The 20,558-nt window shown below is 34.3% G+C and overlaps 1 protein-coding gene and 1 non-coding gene across 2 annotated transcripts; both read left to right on the top strand.

Annotated features, from left to right (window-relative positions):
• The first annotated feature begins 1,024 nt into the window (after positions 1-1,024).
• On the top strand, positions 1,025-5,532 carry LOC146938130 (glycine-rich RNA-binding protein 4, mitochondrial-like). The gene is made up of 5 exons (XM_085752139.1): positions 1,025-1,521; positions 2,368-2,500; positions 2,575-2,643; positions 3,947-4,074; positions 5,040-5,532. The coding sequence occupies exons 2-5, from the start codon at positions 2,377-2,379 to the stop codon at positions 5,286-5,288; spliced, it is 570 nt and encodes a 189-aa protein (XP_085608265.1). The 5' UTR covers positions 1,025-1,521; positions 2,368-2,376; the 3' UTR covers positions 5,289-5,532.
• Positions 1,785-1,857, top strand: LOC146938131 (small nucleolar RNA R21). The gene has a single exon (XR_015033859.1). It is a non-coding gene; the product is annotated as a small nucleolar RNA R21 (small nucleolar RNA).
• Positions 5,533-20,558: the final 15,026 nt, after the last annotated feature.

The following is a 20,558-nucleotide window of genomic DNA, read 5'->3' as shown; positions in this document are numbered from 1 at the left end:
CATACTATCCTTACATGATCAAACGACTTTTTGTATGAAATGCCAGTGATTAAACATTGTAGAATAAATTAATAAAACATAAGGCGAGAATGTGAGATGGCATGAGAATTTATGAATGATGCGTATGTGTTCATTCTCACAAACCCCCCTCATAAAAATATAGAAACAAAAGTAATGCAAGATGCATTACTCAAATTCATTAACCAAAAAAGAAGATAAATACAAAGAAAAGGGGAATTAGGACAACATCTTTTTCAAAAACACATTTTTCAAAAACACATAAATCTAAAGTTAGGCAAGTCTAACCTATTTCTTTTGTATTATATGTTAATGTTATCAAGGAGGAAAGAGAACCAAACAAAAGAAGAAAATGTTAATCCAAAGTTAGTTAACTTTTTTTCTTTTAAAGAACAAAATTTATTTAATAATGCTCGAGACGAACAGATACCGATGATTCAGAGACTACAAAAGGCCCCATATATAGGCGGAACACCCAAACTAAACTCCATAAAGACACCCAAACACAACACCTAACTAATCCCTACCTTCAACACCCTTGAGGACAACCCCGCCAAATAAACTTCACCTCCTAAATCATCACTCGCAAGCCACCGCTGAAAGTGATATCCATAACAACCCATCGCCATTATTCAACCCAAAAAACACCCCTCTAAATAGAATAACTTGTACGCATCACTAGAACTGAGTCACACCCGAAAAGGTCCTATTCTAATACTCATTCGACTTCCACCACCTCTCAACCTCTGGTCCACCGAAAGAACACCAAATTAGCCCAAATCAAAACTTGAATCGAAGAACTGATTTCCGATCTCGAATCAAAAGTGACCGGCCCACCAAACTCCAACACCAAATCAGAAGGGTACCCCTCACCCCCGATCCACCAAAGCAACACCACAACCAGCCAAACAAGATTGTGACTAGATACCAACTCCGGATCTCGAAGCAAAAGCAACTAGCCCACCAGAATCCATAACACATAATTGTAAGGCCTTCGACACGATGTGAGGTGATGCAAACGAGAAAATCATATCAGAAAGAAAGAAACAGACTCAGCTCAAAGGACCCGCACACTCAAAGCACCCAACACTCCAAACAACCCAAATACAACGAGAGCTAGTGACGGCCAACATGGATCCAAAAACAGAGGCAGCTTACAACGGAAACACCAAGAACTCACCACCCACAACCGTTCTGTTCTCTTTTTTTTTTTTTTTTTTGAATCGGCATATATATTATAACACCACGCACCAGAAGTGCAAAATGGCTAAAGCAAAACACAACAGCAGGAAGCCTACTGATCGACAGAAAGAAAACAGCAGCAAAACAGAGCTAGCACAGCCAAAAACAGCCACAGGAAAAGGCAAAAAAGGCCAAAAAACTAACTATACAAAAGCCCATCCAATAGCCTACACAATGAAAACCACCTGCACTAGAAAACAGATAAAACCGAGCCACTGAAGCCTCTCTGCAGCAGATTCAAAAAGCCAGCACCTTTCATAGGTCTATTCACCGTTCGAATTTGTTTATTCCCTATGAAAACCATATGAAATGCTTCAGATAGTAGTTCAACAAGATTGAATTGTTTGAATTTGTTGATTATTATTTGAAAGTTTTCATATGGTTTTTCTTTATTTTATCCAATGATGTTAATTATATGTTAAAAATTCAATTTTTCTTTCTTCGATCTTGTTATTGATATTTCATAGCTATCAATTCAATGTTATGAGTTCTGTTCTCTTATGATATTTTTTTTCATGCATGATTGTCCCAATGATGATTTATAGTTATAAAAGTAGTGGACTGAATTTCTTGAAGAGAAATTTATTCAGAGGGATACTCTAATTTATTATTAATTTGTGTTTTTAAATCTGTTTATCATTGATTTGATGTTTAAGCACAGCCCTTAAGATCGCCTTTCAAATAAAATGGAAGCGTTTTGAGTCATTGCTGTGCTAAATTAAATTACTATAAGGTTTCATATTAGGGTTTTCCTTCTATGAAATCTTTTCCACCACTTGTTTTTTATTTATATTTGAGGCATATACCCTTTTACCATTGGATCTGTTATTTTTATCAATGTTAATATCTTTGGTTATTGGCTTCTTGTAAGTTTTTACCTAAAGATTTAGCTGATTCAATTTCAGTTTCATTGGTGCTTTATTAATGTCTCAGTTATCAAGTGGAAACATTTATTTAGGTTTTTGGCCACTTCAACCACTACACTTGGTGGTCACATCACATAAGGTTCCTTGATGGAACTGGTGGTGGAATGTGATGAAAAGTTACAATGAACACTGGATATATCGTTTAAGTGATCCTAATTTTCTGTGGTTTGATGTTTTTAAGGTTTGAGCAATGGCGTTCTTTGGTAAAATGGGGAAGCCACTCAAGAATTCTGCTGCCAAGCAGATCAATTACGGTGTATCTTTGGTATTTCAAGCAACTAGATCCATGTCATCCGGAAAGCTTTTTGTTGAAGGTATGTTAGTTTATCTTGTTGAATTTTCTAAATCGAGTGTGATTACAATTTTTTAAATTTCAATCACAATGCAGGTCTTTCATATAGAACTGATGAAAATAGTCTCCGAAAACATTTTGCTCGCTACGGGGAAGTTCTTGATGGTAATTTACTTTCTGACTCTCACAATCACTAGTTTTTCATCATTTCAAGTAGAGTTTATCAACAATATAAAGAATTAGGGAGAATAACAAAAGACGTTTCATTAGAATGACACTGACATAACATATCAAAGTAAAGTCACAAAGATAATATATAATAATACCTAATCAACTATACTACTAACTTAGAATTTTAAACCTATAACATTGTGCTTCATAAACAAATTGTGAGCACCATCTTGACTCACCAAATTATCCGAAAGAAACACCTTAACATGGTGCTTCACAAACAAATTGTGAGCACTATCTTGACGTCACCAAACAACCAAAAGAAACACTATAACGTCGTGCTTCACAAATAGCCAAAGTAGCTACTAACCAAAACCAAATTAAGCCAAAGGAAACCAAATCAAGCTGAACAGAACAAAACCAAACAAAACAAAAACAAACTAACAGATAGAGTAAGAGAAACTAAATAAGGGTCTTAAATTGACCCAACCAAACCAAAGAGAACCAACTAAAGAAGAACATCAACCAACCAAGCCACACACGTTAATGATTATGAACAACACCAACCACAATTGTTCTTTCCTCGACTAATTCAACTAAGCATTGAACCATGCTCTATCTTAACTCACCAAAAAGCAAAACGAAACATATTCCCAGACTTTTGGTTTTGGAAACTCAATGGAAGTAACGAGTTGTTCAAGGAGGATTGAACCATGCTCTTTGATGTCATGTTAACAATATAGAGAATTAGAGAAAATAGCAAAGAAGACTAGGATTTCATTTGAATGGATCGGCCATAACATATCAAAATGAAGTTACAAAGATAATACTAGACTACTAACTTAGAAACCTTAAGGGTCCGATAGCATATGCCCAATAACTTATTATCTAACAGAGGGAATATAAAAAAACATCCGTTTCAACTTTTAAATTGTTTATGAATCTGACATAGTGAGCCAAAGCAAACTAGTATGATGTTCATTTTCTGTATGATTTGATTAGGTGCTTACTTTGTTTTGACAGAGTGAAGGTAACTTATTTATACTTGTGTACTCATAAATGCTATTGTTTTTTTTTTTTTTGTGGGTTTATTTTGTTCCTCTCTTTTGTTAGAATTAGTTTACAATTGTAGAGTTGTTTAATTGCCACCAGTTGTCATGCGTGACAAAATGGCAAGCAACAACGAATGTTTATATGACAAACAATAAATATTGTAGTTGTGTCAAAGAATATGTATTTCATGATATGGTGATTATTGATTTGTACACTGAAACGGACATTTTTAATGTTCTTTCAGCAAAGATTATCAAGGATCGTGAAACAGGCAGGTCTCGAGGTTTTGGTTACGTGACTTTTGCAACGACCAAGGAGGCGTCTGCTGCCCTTCAGACGATCAATATTTCCCTTCAGGCCATGAAAAACCAGGTATTATCAGTTTTTCCCATGAATCATCTTGCTAAATCACATGGTGAGCATGACTTCAAGCCTCCATTCAAGAATTGAGTTTTCATCACTTAATGTTTATATTATTTTATGAACTATGAAATAGTAAAATACCCTTTGTTCATATTGGAGGAAGTAATTGCAGTTATTTAGCCAAAGATAAGATAGAAATATTAAATGCATATGTGGCTGTGATATCCTTATTACCTGCATTATGGTATTCTCTTTGTTAATGATCTATATCATCTGTTTTTATATTTTTTAGATCTCTTCAGTAATATACTTAAAAAGGATAATATTAGAGAAACCATGAATTTTTTTTCAAAATGGAATCAGATTTCAAAAGCTTGACTGAGTATTTGAAAAATATACTCCCTCTGTCCTGTATTAATTGGCATACTTGCTTGTTTTGTTTCACACAAACTAAGAAAAAACTATTAACTAAAGAAAAGAGAATAGTAATTTTACCAAATTATCTTTGTAAGCATTGATGTATGGCAACCCAGTGCACTAGAGCTCCCGCATATGCAGGGTCCGGGAAGGGGTCCCACCATTTGGTGTATTGTACGCAGCCTTACCCTGTTTTACACAAGAGGCTGTTTCCAGGACTTTAACCCGTGACCTTTCAGTCACATGACAACAACTTTACCAGTTGCGCCACGGTTACCCCTCAGTTAGATGGTAATATGTTTTTTTTTTATTTTTAAAACATGACAATATTGTGGGACGGAGGGAGTAAGTTTTAGTATTTACCAACTTATATTTATACTTGTATATTTAATCAATAAAGAAAGAATGATGGTACAAATTTTTATAAGGCAGTTGTATTACAATTTCACCATCAACTAATTGTTGATGTTTGTTTATATCGGCTCATTTTGCTGCTCTTTGCAAAACTCAAAAAGCTGGCAATGTTTATTGTAGCATCTAAAATTGTGTTGTCACAGGATCCTAATGGTCGGAGGGTACGAGTGAACTATGCTAGAGAAAGGTTGCGTCCTGGTGAGTTTTGTGCCTATAGTGTCCCAAGCAGCTATCACGGTAGCCACCTCAAGACTAGTTACGCCGCTGATGGTGAAATAAGCATATCTAAGGCTGGACCATTAGATAATGATTATGAAATAAGCATAATGAAGGGTGATTCCAAGCTGCTGGATGCGCTGAAAAGCATTTCAGAAGTTATGACGGTAGAGTAACATGTGGGACTCATGATATAATCAAGTGGGTTTCAAACATGGTGGAGTTTAACATGGTAACAGTTGATCCTTTTCCACTATGGAAAAAGTGACTTTTTGACCATTGATTTTTGATTTAATAATAAAAAAATTGATTGGTTGAGATCTAAGACTTGCTACCCTTTAGTAAACTTTTTGGATTTGCAACACCCACAAAAATTTAGACCCCACACACAAATTGAATATAGTTTAGTTTATTTGTTTGATTTTTTTTTTGGCCAAATACCTTTTTTGGTTCTTTAGTTCGACATAATTCATAATTTAGTCCTTTGAATTTTTTGAATTAGGTTCTTTTAGTTTCAATTATGTTCTTTTAGTTTGACATAGTTCCTTAGTCCTTAGTTTGAAAAGTTTCAAATAGGTCTTTTTAGTTGATAAACTGTTTCACCGTTACCCTTGTTGTGATGTAGCCCTTAAGTTGTTGACTTTGATCAAAATGTTTTCTTTTGAAATCTCTAGGGTGTCGAAACGCTACGTTTAATGGTCATAAATGATCATTTATAGTGCTAGGAAAACGATTATTTACAACAACAAATGCCTTTCTAGTACTATTAAACGGTATTTATAGTACTAGAATGATCATTTGTGGCAATTAAACGTAACGTTTTGACACCCTGAAGCTTTTAAAAGGCAATATTTTGATCCAAGTCAACAACTTAACGACTACTTCTGTATCAGTTAATTATTAACTGATAGTAGGGGTAACAGTGAAATAGTTTATCAACTTAAAGAACCTATTTGAAACTTAAAGGACTAACTTGAAAATTTTGTCAAACTAAAATCACCTAATTGAAACTTTCGAAACTTAAAAGGACTAACTTGGGAATTTTGTCAAACTAAAAGGACTAAACATGGTATTTGACTTTTTTTTTTATTGAATGAGCTTTATTTTATGGGCTTATGGGAATCCGAAAATAAACCCAAAATTGAACCAACAGTCTATTGAAACATCCATATGCAAATTTCAGCCTCACCATATAACCAAAACATTTTTTAATATTGAGTTAAACAAGTTTTTAGCCCTTATAGTACGTTTAAGTATAAACTATTATTAAAAATTTATAAATTTATGGACCCCAAATTGAAGGGACCTTGAGTGAACCTCAACAAATTACCTACACTAGCCAGTCATCTTCTTCAAACACTCAATTCCTCCATCTTCTTGTCATAACCCATTCCTTATTCTTGTGGAATTAAAAGTTGCATCGGCCTCTTCCTCTTTGTTGTGAGGATTCAAACTTACTTACAATTGTCTCTACTTCTCCTGGCAATCAAGAACTGAACTGGTTCTTTTGGTGCATTAACACGACTTTATTGGATTCTGTATTATATTAGGATCAGTTTTAGGAACAAAAGCCTTCACTTTGGTCCAACAACAGGGACATTTCTCTTTCCAACCTTTTATTGAACAATTTTATTTTTGATCTAGTTTTCATGGACATCTTTCCTGAACAAAGTGACTCTCATAAAACCAACCTAATATTGTGGAAAAAAATAAAAATTTGATTTTGTTTGTGTGGCTGTTCAAGCTCATCTCTAATGGCTTTTCAAGCTCCAATTTTATTTCAAACACTAATCAATAATTTTTTAATGGTTGTTTTTCTCAAGTATTTGATCGAATATTAGTAAATCACCTCTTGAATAATGATTAAGATTTTCAACTTTAAAAAAAAAAGATCGAATATTTTGAAATTTTCCATCAATAAATCAATAAATTTTCAACGAAAGGAGTTTGTGTGAGTGTTTACATGAGTAGTGATATTTTTAACAACCATTTTGGTACAACCTTTGAGACAACTTTGTTATTATCTCTTCTCATTAGTCAAAAACAATAGAGAGAGAGAGAGAGAGAGAGAGAGAGAGAGAGAGAGAGAGAGAGAGAGAGAGAGAGAGAGAGAGAGAGAGAGAGAGAGAATAAAAACATAATGTGAGTATGAGAGAAAAAGTTGTATAAAAGTTGTACCAAAATAATTGTACAAATATCATTTCTCTTACATGAAAGGAGTTTTTTCCCTAAAAAAAATAAATAAAGTTGTGACCGGCTAGTATAGGTCATTTGTTAAGGTTCATCCATTGTCCTTTTAATTTGGGGTCCACATTAGGGCTCCCAAGGTTGATGGTTACAAAATATGAGTTGGAGTTGAAAGATTGATGAAATATTTTAAAATCTTGTTATATATATTTTCAAAAGAAAGATCTAATTGATTTTTTTTTTTTTACCACATTAGATTTTATTAAGTATATCTTATTTAATTTACATTAGATAGATCCAAGAGTCCGTTTCAAAAAAAAAAAGATAGATCCAAGAGTCGATACAAGTGGACTACAAAATTTTGATCTGACTTTCTACCACTAACTCTTGTGTGACGGGAATTGGTTTTGTCATAATTGGTTTTGATTGAACTGATTTCGAATAAAAGTGAGTTGAACATAAATTTGATTTATGTTTGGATTCCTTAACATAAAAGTGATTGTCATTTCATGATGTTTGGATAATTTGAATAAAAAATACTTAAAAGGGTTTAAATACATATGGATATACTAAAATTAGATTTAATTTCTGTTTATATAATTATTTAAATTTATTTTGTATTATTAAGTTCAACTATTTATAGAAAAAATTGTCATAAAAGTGGGTTTCATAATAAGATTTTTTTTGTGGTGGTCAAGTTTCGAACCCCAAACCTTGCATATATTATGCATTGTTCATAGCAACTGAACTAAGCTCACGCGGACATGTTTCGTAATAAGATAAAGGGTTAATTATGTTTAAGGTCCTTATAAATAGGCGTGTTTCCAACATTAGTTCCTACTTAAATTTTAATAAATTTTTGGTCCCAACGTTTTTGCCGTTAGCAAAATTGGTCCCTGCAGTCAAATTTACGCTGACTGGACAAACGGAGAAAACCACATGGACACCACATGGGATGCCATGTGGACTCATTAATTGATGTGGCATGCCAGCATGGCAAAAATAATAATTAAATTAAAAAATTTATATTTATTCATTTCAATCATTAATAAAACCAAATTAAAACAAATAAAAATACATGAGTTTCCCTAAAAAAAAAAACGTAAGTTATCTTCAAAGCAAAAAAAAACTTGAAATCACTAGATACATCTATCTCTCACCGTCTCTAATTCAACAAACTTCTGGGTTTGTTTGTCTCAACATCTTATCAATTTGAGAAAAAACTCAAAAACATATTGTAAAAAAAATCAACTTAATAAAAGCAAAACCATGAGATTATTGACCTGTTCAATTCAAACTAAACCCAACAACAGCAACAACAACCAAATAGCACTTCAAATGCAACCCAAAACCTGAATAACATTCCAATCGTATAAATAAATATTCGTTTTCAACCCAGACACGTAGGTCACTGCGACGTGTTTGCAAGCGAATGTTAAAAGAGCGTCGCCGGCGAGAACGAGGTGGTGAAGAGAGTGTGATGAAGAATTGGTGAAGTGAGGGACGAAGATGATTACTTAGGTAACTGGGGGGAGAGGTTGTGTTGATTGTGTTTGAGGTGTCTTTGAAGGAAGAAGATGTGATTGAAACTAGTGATGGTGGTGAGGAGTGTTTTGCAATGTTCGGTGGTGACTGCCGTGATGCCACACAATTTCGCCGCGCCGATCTGCCATTGTCAACACGTTGATACAAAACCATGAGATTATTGCCATGTTTCCCCCTTTTTCATTTTCATTTCTCCTTTTTCATGCTATGTTCTTGCTACATCTTTTTTAATTTGAGTACTGGAAGTGCAAAAGAAAACTTGGATTGAAATTTGTGGATTGAAAAGAGATGGAGCAGGGGTGTTGGGAAAAGATGAATTTCTGACAGACACATTTAAAGTTGAGGGCTTATGCCCTGTAATGCTTAGTCATTCACCACGTTGAGAGTCTATACTCTATAAGTTGAGGACTTATGTCCTGGAATGCTTAGTCATTCATCCTTAAAGTTGAGAGCTTATACCCTTGAATGCTTAGTCATTCACATTTAAAGTTGAGAGTTTATGCCCTGGAATGCTTAGTCATTCACCACACTGAGAGCCTATGCTCTATAAGTTGAGTGCATATGCCCTGGAATGCTTAGTCATTCATCCTTAAAGTTGAGGGCTTATGCCCTGGAATGCTTAGTCATTCATATTTAAAGTTGGGGGCTTATGCCCTGAGTTGGTAGCACATGCATAATTAAGTTGTCAAGTTGATGAAGTTGTTGTTGCATTTGTCGTTGATGTTAAGTGGTCAAGTTGATGAAGTTGTCGTTGCATTTGTCGTTGATGTTAAGTTGTCGTTGATGTTGAGTTGTCGATGTTGTTGTCGTGTTGTCAAGTTGTTATTGTAACTAATGAGTTGATAATGAGTAATTATGTGAAGCATTAATGTTGTATAATTGTTGTTTATAATGTTAAATTTGTTATTATTTATGTTGTTAAATTCTGTTGATGAATTATATGCTTATTATTATTGAATGTGAATCTCACCCCTTCTGTTTGAATGTTGCCTCTACGTGGGTAACGTGCAGATAACCAGGATTAGCTCTTGATGTGAGTTGACTCCCTCACGTGTCGTCTTAGGATCGCTCTGATACGTAACAGGATGGGATCTTTGCATTGCTTCCTTTTTGTTACGTGTCTTTATGAATTATGTTGATGAACCATTGAAATGGAATGTTTAATAAGTTGTTTATGTTGAAGCCTTTAGTGCCAAATATTGTTTAATCTTTTAAGAATTTTTCCGCTGCGACGTATTCGAAATTATTGACAGCAGTCGTTTCAAATAAAAAGTAGATTTTAAATCTATTTATATTTTAAAGAACGAAATGTGACATCTTGTTTGTGATGAACTCTGATTTATTTTATAATATTTATATGTTGGAAAAATGGGGTTTTACAAAAACCTCATAAAAAATTGTGATAAATACTTGTCTCGTACATTTTTATGTATAAGTTACAAATATTTGTTCTATGTTTTTTTTTAATATTTATCAATTAAAAACATCTGACGGTATCTATTCAACTTCTATCCATCTGGACCGCTCAATGTGGAGCCTACAAAGCATCTGACGGTGAGCATATATTACTCCGTCACCATGATGTTAGGAGGGCTTCAACACAGATAACGAGCACACCTTCGTGTTGTCCGTTCCTTCGAGATATATTTCAAATTCTTCGTAAAGACATCCGCAGTAACACCCCGTTTTCCCAACATATAAATATTATAAAATAATTAGAGTTCATCACAAACAGGATGTCACATTTCGTACTTCAAAATACCTTTAAACATGTATAGAGTTAAAATCTAATCTTTATTCAACAACTGCTGTCAATAATTCCAAACATGTTGCAGCGGAAAAATTCTTAAATGTTTAAACAAATACTTGGCACTAAATGTCTCAACATAAACAACTTAAAAATTCCATTTCAAATGGTTCATCAACATAATTCATAAGACACGTAACAAAAGGAAGCAAAGCAAAGATCCCAATCCCATTACGTATCAAAGCGACCATAAGACGACGCGTGAGAGAATCAACTCACTTCAATAGTTATTCCTGGTTATCTGCACGTTACCCACGTAGAGGCAACATTCAAACAGAAGGGGTGAAATTCACATTCAATAATAATAAGCATTATAATTCATCAACAGAATTTAACAACATAAACAGCAAAAAATAAACAATAAATAACAACATAATAAATTATTCACAACAGATTTTCATGTCAAACCAAAGCTACTGGAAAGATATCACAATTATCAACAACTTTCATGTTTACACCAAAGACTAACTTAGAATAGAAACGTATGAAACAGACGCCTGAATGCGAAACAGGAAATGCTGCCACTGGGCAACTCACGAGGCGAGGGAAACTACTCGCAGTGGCGAGTTCAATTCTTGGCTACTTGTTGTGGCGAGCAAGGGTACTCTCGAGGCGAGCTGATAGCTCTTGGGTTCTTGACATTTTCACCCAAAAATCATGTTTTAAACTTCCATATACCCAAATTTGATCCAAAAACTTGCCTAATCATTTCTATTCATATTAAGGCACTCAAAACCATATAAAACACGACCCAAAATAACGTTTACAAAAATCATATTTTCCTACTGAGTTACTCGTTGTGGCGAGCGATAAAAGGCTACTCGCGAGGCGACCAAGTCTTACTCGCGAGGCGAGTTATGACAGAACAGGTTACGAGAATATGTCAGTTCTTCATCAAGAACCCCAATTCTCTTCCCCCCAAATCCAAAAAACTGATTAGAACATTGCACTATGAATAACCTATGATCTGAACACCAACTGTATGCAAATTCAATGGGTTTTCTAATATATTAACAACCTTTACAACTCTTAAACCCTAATTCACAAATTCAAAACAAAACATGTTAAACCCAATTTCAGAATTACACCACTTAGAATTAGAGAAGGTTAATCCAACCCTGACTTTAGATTGATTGATTGCAAGGATTCTACAAACTTCTCTTCTCTGACTCTTCTCTTCTCTAGGTTTCTCCTTTTTCTCCCAAAAACTGTTTGCACGCAAATCCTATTTTCTAACTCCGACTCTCCTCTTTTATATAAGCCTTAACCTACTTATTTTCTCTTATTTGCAATTCTGCCTCCAAAGCCTCATAATTCTAAATAATTATATTCCTCTACTAAATAATAAGATAGGGGCTACTAATAAATATTAACACACAACAAAAAAAATACCACTTATCAAATATATTAATTAAATTACAAAAGAAAAGACTCTAAACTCAAACAAATAAATAAATAAATAAATAAAATAGGGCGTTACAAGTTCTGCCGCTCAGTCTTAAAGTCATCACTCTTTACCAAGAGCCACGATTTGGGGTGCTACTGTTCTGGATTGGTCAAAGACCTGGGCCCAGTTGCTCAGGCCCAATAACAAATCAAGCTCAAATGCTGCATTTGGCCATTTACTTTCAAATCACCCTTTTCTGTGAGGAGGTGCTCGAAGCAACTGAGACCACTCCAAACGAACTGTAACATCTCTTTCCCACGTTCCCACGAATATCTCACCAGCGGTTACACTTCCCCCGATTTCATAACCGCCGACACTAGTGTGCCATTACAACGACTCTGCATTCACCCACCTTTGTAAATAGGAGGCTCCTCGCAGCCTCCAAGGTAGAATCTCTTTCACTTATCAACCTCATTTCCAAACCTACTGACTTGAGTGTCGGAGTGCCTGCAGACACACACATCCCCGTCGTTCCAGTGTTCCATTATAATATTTCACCACCTTCAAACCACCACATTAAAGAAGCACCAGCAGCCACATTCTAATTAGGTACGATCAATATTTTTTGCATGATTTTTCACTTTAAGGGTTTAGGGTGTTACACAATTAGTCATTCGTCTTCAACAAAGCTCGAATAAACTTCTTTTGTCTATCTGCCACGTCAGGGTCATACCATCTGAAGAAGTTGCATTTTCTTATCTGAAAGTACCTTCCACAACCATAGAATCTCCTACCTGAGTTTTCATCTATCCAAGCAGTTACTAATGGAGCTTCAGAACCACAATGACATTCCAACCTTGCTCTGCATTTCAATGGAGTTGTGGTACCAGGATTAAGGATGAAGAAAAAGATGGTGAAGGAAAACGAAGCTAAACGATGAAAAAGATGAAGGAACAAGAATGTTGGAAGAGCGGCGTTTTGGAGAAGAACGATGGATTTGAGTTATGATTTTGGGGTTTAAAAACCCTAAAATCTGACTGTTATCTATATCCTCTCTCCTCACATGCCATTTTCTTTTTTAATTCTTTTTTTATTGTTTTTTTTTTAATTAGCTATTATCCACGTGACCACTCACTTATCTCAATTGAATGCCACATGTGCTTTGACCTGGTCAAAATAGGAGGGGGGGTCACTGAGTTGGAAAAGGGGGTGAAGTTGGGGGGCTGGAAAGTGTTTTTTTTAATAGGGAGCCAAAATTGCTACGGAGGCAAACACAGGGGGCCAAAAGTGTGTTTAAGCTAAACAAAATTGGTCAAGGGGGTTCAAACCTCGACCCCTGCATATAATATAAAATAATCCAACCAACTGAGTTAAACTCACGGAGATGATAAAGTAGTCATTTAAATTGTCTAAATAGAGATTTTTTTTTTGGGGAATTAGTCACTTTAGTCCCTGAATCGGAAGGGATTCGTCACTTTAGTCCCTGAATGCAGATAAATTGCAAAATAGTCCCTGAATGTAGACTTTGTTAGTCAATTTAGTCCTTGAATGCAAACTTCGTTAGTCAATTTAGTCCCTGAATGTAGACTCCGTTAGTCACTGTAGTCCCTGAAATTGACCATGCAGGGACTATTTTGCAATTTCTCTTCATTCAGGGACTAAAAGTGACGAATCTTCTCCCATTCAGGGACTAAAGTGACTAATTCCCCCTTTTTTTTTTCCTACTAGACAATCAAACCAATACTTAATAAAAATAGTAAACTGAGGAGTTTTCAAAGGTTTTTTTTTTATTTAAGAGAGGGGTTTTCAAAGGTTGGTTGCAATCGAAAATAAAATAGAATGAAATTAGACTGATAAAAGCGATTAATGGGCAGACTAGAAAAGAGAAGTCCAATTTGTATGAAAATTGCTTTTCTGACCTCCAATACTTCCTTAAAAACATATGGGAAATACGTTTTTGCCCCCAGCGGTAAGCTGCACTTAGGTTCGGTTCATGACAGAACATCAATTGTGATATTACGCGTTTCGGTCGAACAATCAAAATAAATCGAGGCTTATTCAGAATGCTACCAAACTTTGCAAATTCTCTACATGTATTTTTACAGAGGTGTCTATAACGTTTCGTAGCATTCCGACTAAGTCTCGATTTATTTTGATTTCTCGACCAAACCGTGTAAAATTGCAATTTATTTCCAAGTGTGAGTTTGGAAAAGTGACCGAGAGGTTTAATTTTTTCACAATTTTTGCACACATGTTTAGGACAAAAAACATCTCCCACAAAAAAATTAAATTTTTCAACAAATGACAGATTAAATATGATTTTTTTTACGCGTCTAAAACTCAAGACACCAAAACATTATCCTAGAAATCGAATTTTGAGTTTTTTTTTTGCAGACACCACTATAAAACTACATATAGATGATCTACAAATTTTCGTAGTATTTCAACTAAGCCTCAATTTATTTTTATTTTTTTTACCAAAACAGGTAAAATCACAAATATTTTCCCAACTGCGCGTCCGAAAAAGTTACATAGAGGTTGATTTTTTTATTATTATTTTTTGCACACATGCTAAGGACATAAAAAAAAAATTCCCACAAAAATTAGAATTTTCCGACAATGGACGGATTAAATATGAATTTTTAATGCGCAAAAAACTTAGGAAACCAAAACATGGACCTAGAAATCGAATTTTGAGATGATTTTTTTGCAAACACCTTTATAAAAATACATATAGAGGATCTGTAATGTTTCGTAGCATTCCGAATAAGCCTCAATATATTTTTAGTTTTCGATCGAAACGCGTAAAATCACAATTGATTCTCTGTGAGGAACTACACTTTAACTGCAGCTATAGTGAGGCGGTAGTGGGCAAAAACGTATTTTCCATGTGTGAAAAGCAATTCTCATTTTGTATTAGGATGGTTATTGGGCTGGGCCGACTAGATAATGTAGTGATGGAGGATGGTTGTATTTAAACCCTAAAACCTAAAACACATAAGTTCAGTTCGATGGTGTTTTGTTTTGTACTTGTTCCTTTGTCGGCTGCCGCATCTCCTTCATATGTCTCTGATCCATCCTCTTTCGTAATTGTACTTGTTCCTTTGTCGGCTCCCGCATCTACTTCTTTTGTCCTAGATCCATCCTCTATAGTAATTGTACTTGTTCCCCTAAGCATGAACTCCAATTTATCAATGTTATTGCGGCCATCACATCGCATCCTCAAAAGGATGATGACAACACAACAAACCCACGCTCCCCAATTGGTTATGAAAAAACACCACTCAAACTTTCCCCCCATGAAAAAAAAAGGTTACCCTATTGAGTTACTATGGTTAACCTCCTCCTTTCCGACGGGCTCCTTTGTCGATAATACGAATGACCCAATGCTTCACCCTTGCGATCGAATGATTCCTGTTGTCAATCGCCTCATTCGCCGTTTCAAATCATTTGACACTATTATCCAAAAGTTGGAATCTATTGGTTATTTCGAGTCAGACAAAAACAACTCTCTACACTCCGGTTTACATTTGATAAGGTTTTTGTCGCATACAGGGCACCACGATCTGCTCGTTCATACCTATCATCACATGGTAAAACTTCATGCCTTTGTTCCAAATACATTTGCTAAAAATTTACTTATGGATTCTCTCTTTACAACTGGTCAATCCCAATTTGCTTTTTCTGTTTTCTTGCATATCAATTCACCTAATTTTTTTACCTTCGACATTGCTCTTTTTCATCTTTCCCATTTGAATGACATTGCCAATATTTCACATGTTCTTACACACATGTTGAGGATGGGTTATTATCCTAGTCATGATGCTTTTAATAAACTTGTGTATTCCTTTTGCGAAATCAACGCAATACCGCGAGTGTACCAACTTTTGGGTCTAATGGTTGTTAAGTTAGGGATTGAAATCAATGTTAATGTTTGGACTTTACTCATGACTAAGTTCATTGAATTGGAAAGCTTCAATGACATGAATGCCATGCTTTCTGATGGTTTTGTGCCCCAAGATAAAGATAGTTGCATTGCGCACGTACATGCAGTTTGTGAAGAAGTTAGAAATGTTGCATCATCTGGTGTGTTTCATATTCCGGACTGTGATTATCAATCATACCAGTTTTTTTACTTAAGACAGTTGGTTGATTCAAGATTGAGTTGAGCGACATGAATTGTGAAAAAAATGGTGAAACAGAGCTTAGCTTCTGTAGCTCTCTTTAAATAGACTTATATTTATTTATATGTTTTGACTTATATTTATTGATGTTTTACTTTAACTAGATAATTACTACTGGTACTGGGTTTATTGGTTAATGATTGTTTGTTTTTGCAATGTACTGTATTATGTTGGTTATTCTATGTTTCAGCAATGTCATGTATTGTATCATTGTATTCATATACAAATTATGCAACACCCACCTTCCTTTCTGTATTTCATCACCATATTAATAGATATTCAATATAAAATGGAAAAGATTCAAATAAACGGCAACTAGCCCAATAAATGGCAGCCCTTGATTATCGACTTCAAACATTATCAGCTTGCACATGCTCAAAAGTTTGATTTTTGTGCAGAAGTACTGGCCTCCAACATATTTCATGGGTCTGAACAATCAACAATATCATTTACGCATGAATGCCAATCTTATCTGCTGTTAATTTGTTGTTCCAAAGCGGTTCTACCACAAACAGCAGCCCCATGGCCTCCAACATTCTTGTCTTAGTTACTACAATGTTCAAGACCACCTCCTTCACTGAATTAAAGGCGCTGGTTTATGACAGGCAGCAGGCCTGCAGCGCACCGACAACTTCTATTGTGATTACCATCAAATAATGCCTGCCAATTGTCCTTGTTCTCGGCAAAACATACCGGGTAAGATGTGGGAAACTGGACGACCTGCTCTCAATCTCATATAGGTTGGAATGCAAAACCTTGCCCATGTATACACACCACATCAAATAACGTACTTTTTGTCGTGCACGTACTCTCCACAAATTGTTCGCAGTGCCTGGCTCATGAAGTCTATTACTATCATCCGAGGTTCTCATTATAGCATTATATCCATATTTACCTGAGTAACACCCGTTGCGGTTCTCGTCCCAAATTAATTTCTCCTCTTGAACTAAGTCAGAGAGAGACAGCTAGCATTCCATCTTTACTCACTCTCCACCAACATTGATTAAAAATTACCTTTTATTTCTTTTGATTTTGAGGAGATCTAATCCAACAACCGTCACTATATTAGATGAATTATCTTTTCCTCGTTGCTAAGTGGTTCCCAATATGGTTTTTGTTTATGGTACAGATTTGGTCGTATGTTTCGTCGGCTAATGTTTCGTAATATTAAACATTGTCGTTATGCAAATAAGAGCTTAGAAAGAGATTGAAACAAATCAGCAGAAAATGGTTAAAGAAGCTAACTTCTTTACTTTAAAGACCAATGATGAGTTCACAACGTTTTTAGTGTATGTGGATGACATCACAGTATCAGGAACATCTATGGTTGAAATTAACATAATAAAGTAAAGTCAATTTTTGATGTTAATTTTGGATTAGAGGTAGCTCATTCCACTCTTTGAATTACAATCTCACAGAGAAAATATTGTCTTGATTTGTAGGAAGAAACTGACTTGTCTTTTAGGAGCTAAGCATGTGAGTACTCCTCTTAATCCTTTAATGAAGCTCCATCAAGACTCTAGTGTACCCTATGCAAATATCGCCTCATATACACATGTCTCATGAAAATAACCCCCAAAGTGAGTTAGCTCATGTTCGGTATACTCAACGCAAGTTAACTTACGCTGAATATCAGCATGAGTTAACGCATGTTGAACTCTAGCATGAGTTAACTCATGTTGGGTTGCATTCAAATATATTACATGGTTGCAACTTGCAACACGTTTTTCAGCTACCTTAATTAACTTTTGTTAATATCATTTTCCTCACGATAAGGTAAATTCCATTTTAGGAAATCAATAGTTCTCATCACTCTAACCTTAAGTTCTATAAATTGGAGAGATTTTTGAGCCAATTTATTCATACAAACACGTTTGTTTTGGCCTTACTTTTGTCCTGATTATCAAAAGATGTGTGTTTATAACAGAGCCACAGAAGAAGAAGCTGGTCCAAATGCTCAAAGCGTGGCTAAATCCTCTAATGTTCCATTATTTCATAATGCTGGTATATGGCTTGTGTTATAGATATGTATATGTGTGTGTGAAAGTATTATGAATTCTGTTCTATACCAAACAAAAAATGCTCATTCCCAACTGAAATGACTATAATACCCCTGTGTGAGTTAATTTGTGTTGGAGGTTATTATGAATTCTTCTTCTTTCTTTCATTTACGCTAGTTTCTTCTTCTTTCTTCCATTTATGACAAGTTTTGCTTCTTGCACTGGTTCTTTACGTGCAAAATGGGGTTGGTTATTATTAGTTATACTCAAAATATACCACTATCTATTAATTAATTTCTAGGTGGCATTTATGGTGGGAATGTCTCTTAATTTTCTCATGATGGTAAAAACTCAAATACACCATTGATATATTATTAAATTATTGGATGGCTTGGATATAAGATTGGATACCTTTTGTACCATTTGTCTTGTTAATTTTAATTTATTTATGAATGTGCCCCTCTATTACCTATTATTATGCATTTATATATTTATATCAAAGATTTATTTACGGATCTGAACGTGGCCTTTAATTTTCAAACTAACTGAAATGCTTTGATATTTTTTTTACGTGACAAATGACAATTACATTTTTTATGATATAGTTTGTGATCCCTAAAAAAAAATTATATAGTTTGTGATTGAGTTTTAGCAATTATTTTTGACAGATTTGTTGTTACAATTTTGTAGTCTTTTAATGATAAAATAATTAAATAATAGTAAGAAAAAGGTTTATCAATAATAATAGTATTGTAAATCTGCTTTCTTTATGTAAAAAACGTGTAAAAAAAGTGTATTAGTAGTATTGAATACCTAAACCAAAGATTTTTTTGATTAATAATTGTTTGTTTATCAATAATAGTATGTAATATCCCCTAAAAAAATAATGTAATATGTAAAATCCTCTCAAAAGAGCTAAGCTACACAACAATTATCTTTATGAGTGCTTAATTAAACATCAATTAGGCACATTTCTGGAATGGATACCAACTTTAGAGGTGGTCCACCATAGACCTTATTAAATCTTTTATTTATAACTATATGATCTTTTTTTTAAAATGGATACCCTTGGATCATGGATGAATCTATTGTAGTTTATAATAAACCACAAACACATAATCCTCATCTTCTTCCCTGTGTTCTTCTTCATCTTCTTCCCTATCGTTCTTCTTCATCCCCAAATAAACCAAAAAAAATCAAAAATATAAAACTCTCATTCATTATTTTTAATTAATTAATCCTTTTTTTTGACAAGTTTAATTAATTAATCCTTAAATCACTAATAAATCCCCAAATCAATATCATTTATTTGGATACATAAAATTGCCAATTGACAAATGCGGTATTTTTAGAAGTTCTGGAAGAAACAAGAAACGAAATTCAACACTTCTGCAAGAACAAAATTGAAAATTTACAAAAAGGTCATCTGCAAATTCATAAGAAGAAAAAACAAGTTTAACAGTTATGGAACAAGAAAATTAAAAATTGAGAAAAAGGTTAAAGTGAGAGTGAACCATGCCATTAAGATTGGAGAATCCATTGGCTAAAGTGAGGGTTTTTATGAAGCCACTTTGAAAAGCATCACTGAGATTATAGTGGTGTGAGTTTTGCTGAGTGGAAAGGGTAATTGTTGAGATTTGGTTGTAGTGCATTGATTAGATTTGGTGTAATCGTTGTTAAGCCATGAGTTTTCCTGTCTTTAATTCACGGAATCACCACATTAATTAAATGGATAGGGATTGTCCTGGTTGTTATGCCAATGATTTTTCATTTTTTTTTTCCTGGGTTTCCTGGATTTCTGAATTGATTTGTCTGGATCTTTGTTAGAGAAGGCGATTGAAGAATAAAGAATCAGAAATCAACATGAAATCAAAGATCTTTGTTTGTTGAGGATGAGTGAAAAGTAGAAGATGGGTTTTTTTGAGTTACAGACAATTGAATGATTTATTAAAAGATGGGTGAAATCAAAGTCTTTTTTTTTTTTTGTTAAGAAACTCAAGGATCTTCATTTGTTGGGTTACAGTCTCACGATTTGGTACAAAGATAAGATTTTTTCGTTAATAATATTCATTTGTGTAGAAAAAATAATAAAGACAGTAATTGGGCAGTACAATCATATTTAGTTTTGTGGGGGTGAAAATTGTAATAAAGGAAAAACTGGTATTACTTGCTATAACCAGTCAATTCAGATTTTCCCATCATGGGAAAATTATGAAGTTTTCCCATCATAACCTGCACCTAATTTCTATCCCTTATAGATCTTCTATTCCGTGAAGCAGAACAAGAACAAGGGAAAAATTAAATCGTGAAGCAGAACAAGAACAAGGGAAAAATTA

Source organism: Medicago sativa, chromosome 3 (genome assembly GCF_051527215.1).
Source record: "Medicago sativa cultivar Bolivia chromosome 3, Bolivia_mono, whole genome shotgun sequence".
In the NCBI taxonomy this organism is placed as follows: domain Eukaryota; kingdom Viridiplantae; phylum Streptophyta; class Magnoliopsida; order Fabales; family Fabaceae; genus Medicago; species Medicago sativa.
The sequence above is the reverse complement of the archived record's forward strand: the minus strand, read 5'-3'. Positions and strand labels throughout refer to the sequence as shown.

What these genes read in the sequence shown, in the direction of transcription:
- LOC146938130 (XM_085752139.1), top strand. Translation starts at nt 2,377, where the DNA reads ATGGCGTTCTTTGGTAAAATGGGGAAGCCACTCAAGAATTCTGCTGCC. An exon ending in CGGAAAGCTTTTTGTTGAAG is followed by an intron (nt 2,501 to 2,574) that starts GTATGTTAGTTT and finishes ATCACAATGCAG; the next exon opens with GTCTTTCATATAGAACTGAT. An exon ending in CTACGGGGAAGTTCTTGATG is followed by an intron (nt 2,644 to 3,946) that starts GTAATTTACTTT and finishes ATGTTCTTTCAG; the next exon opens with CAAAGATTATCAAGGATCGT.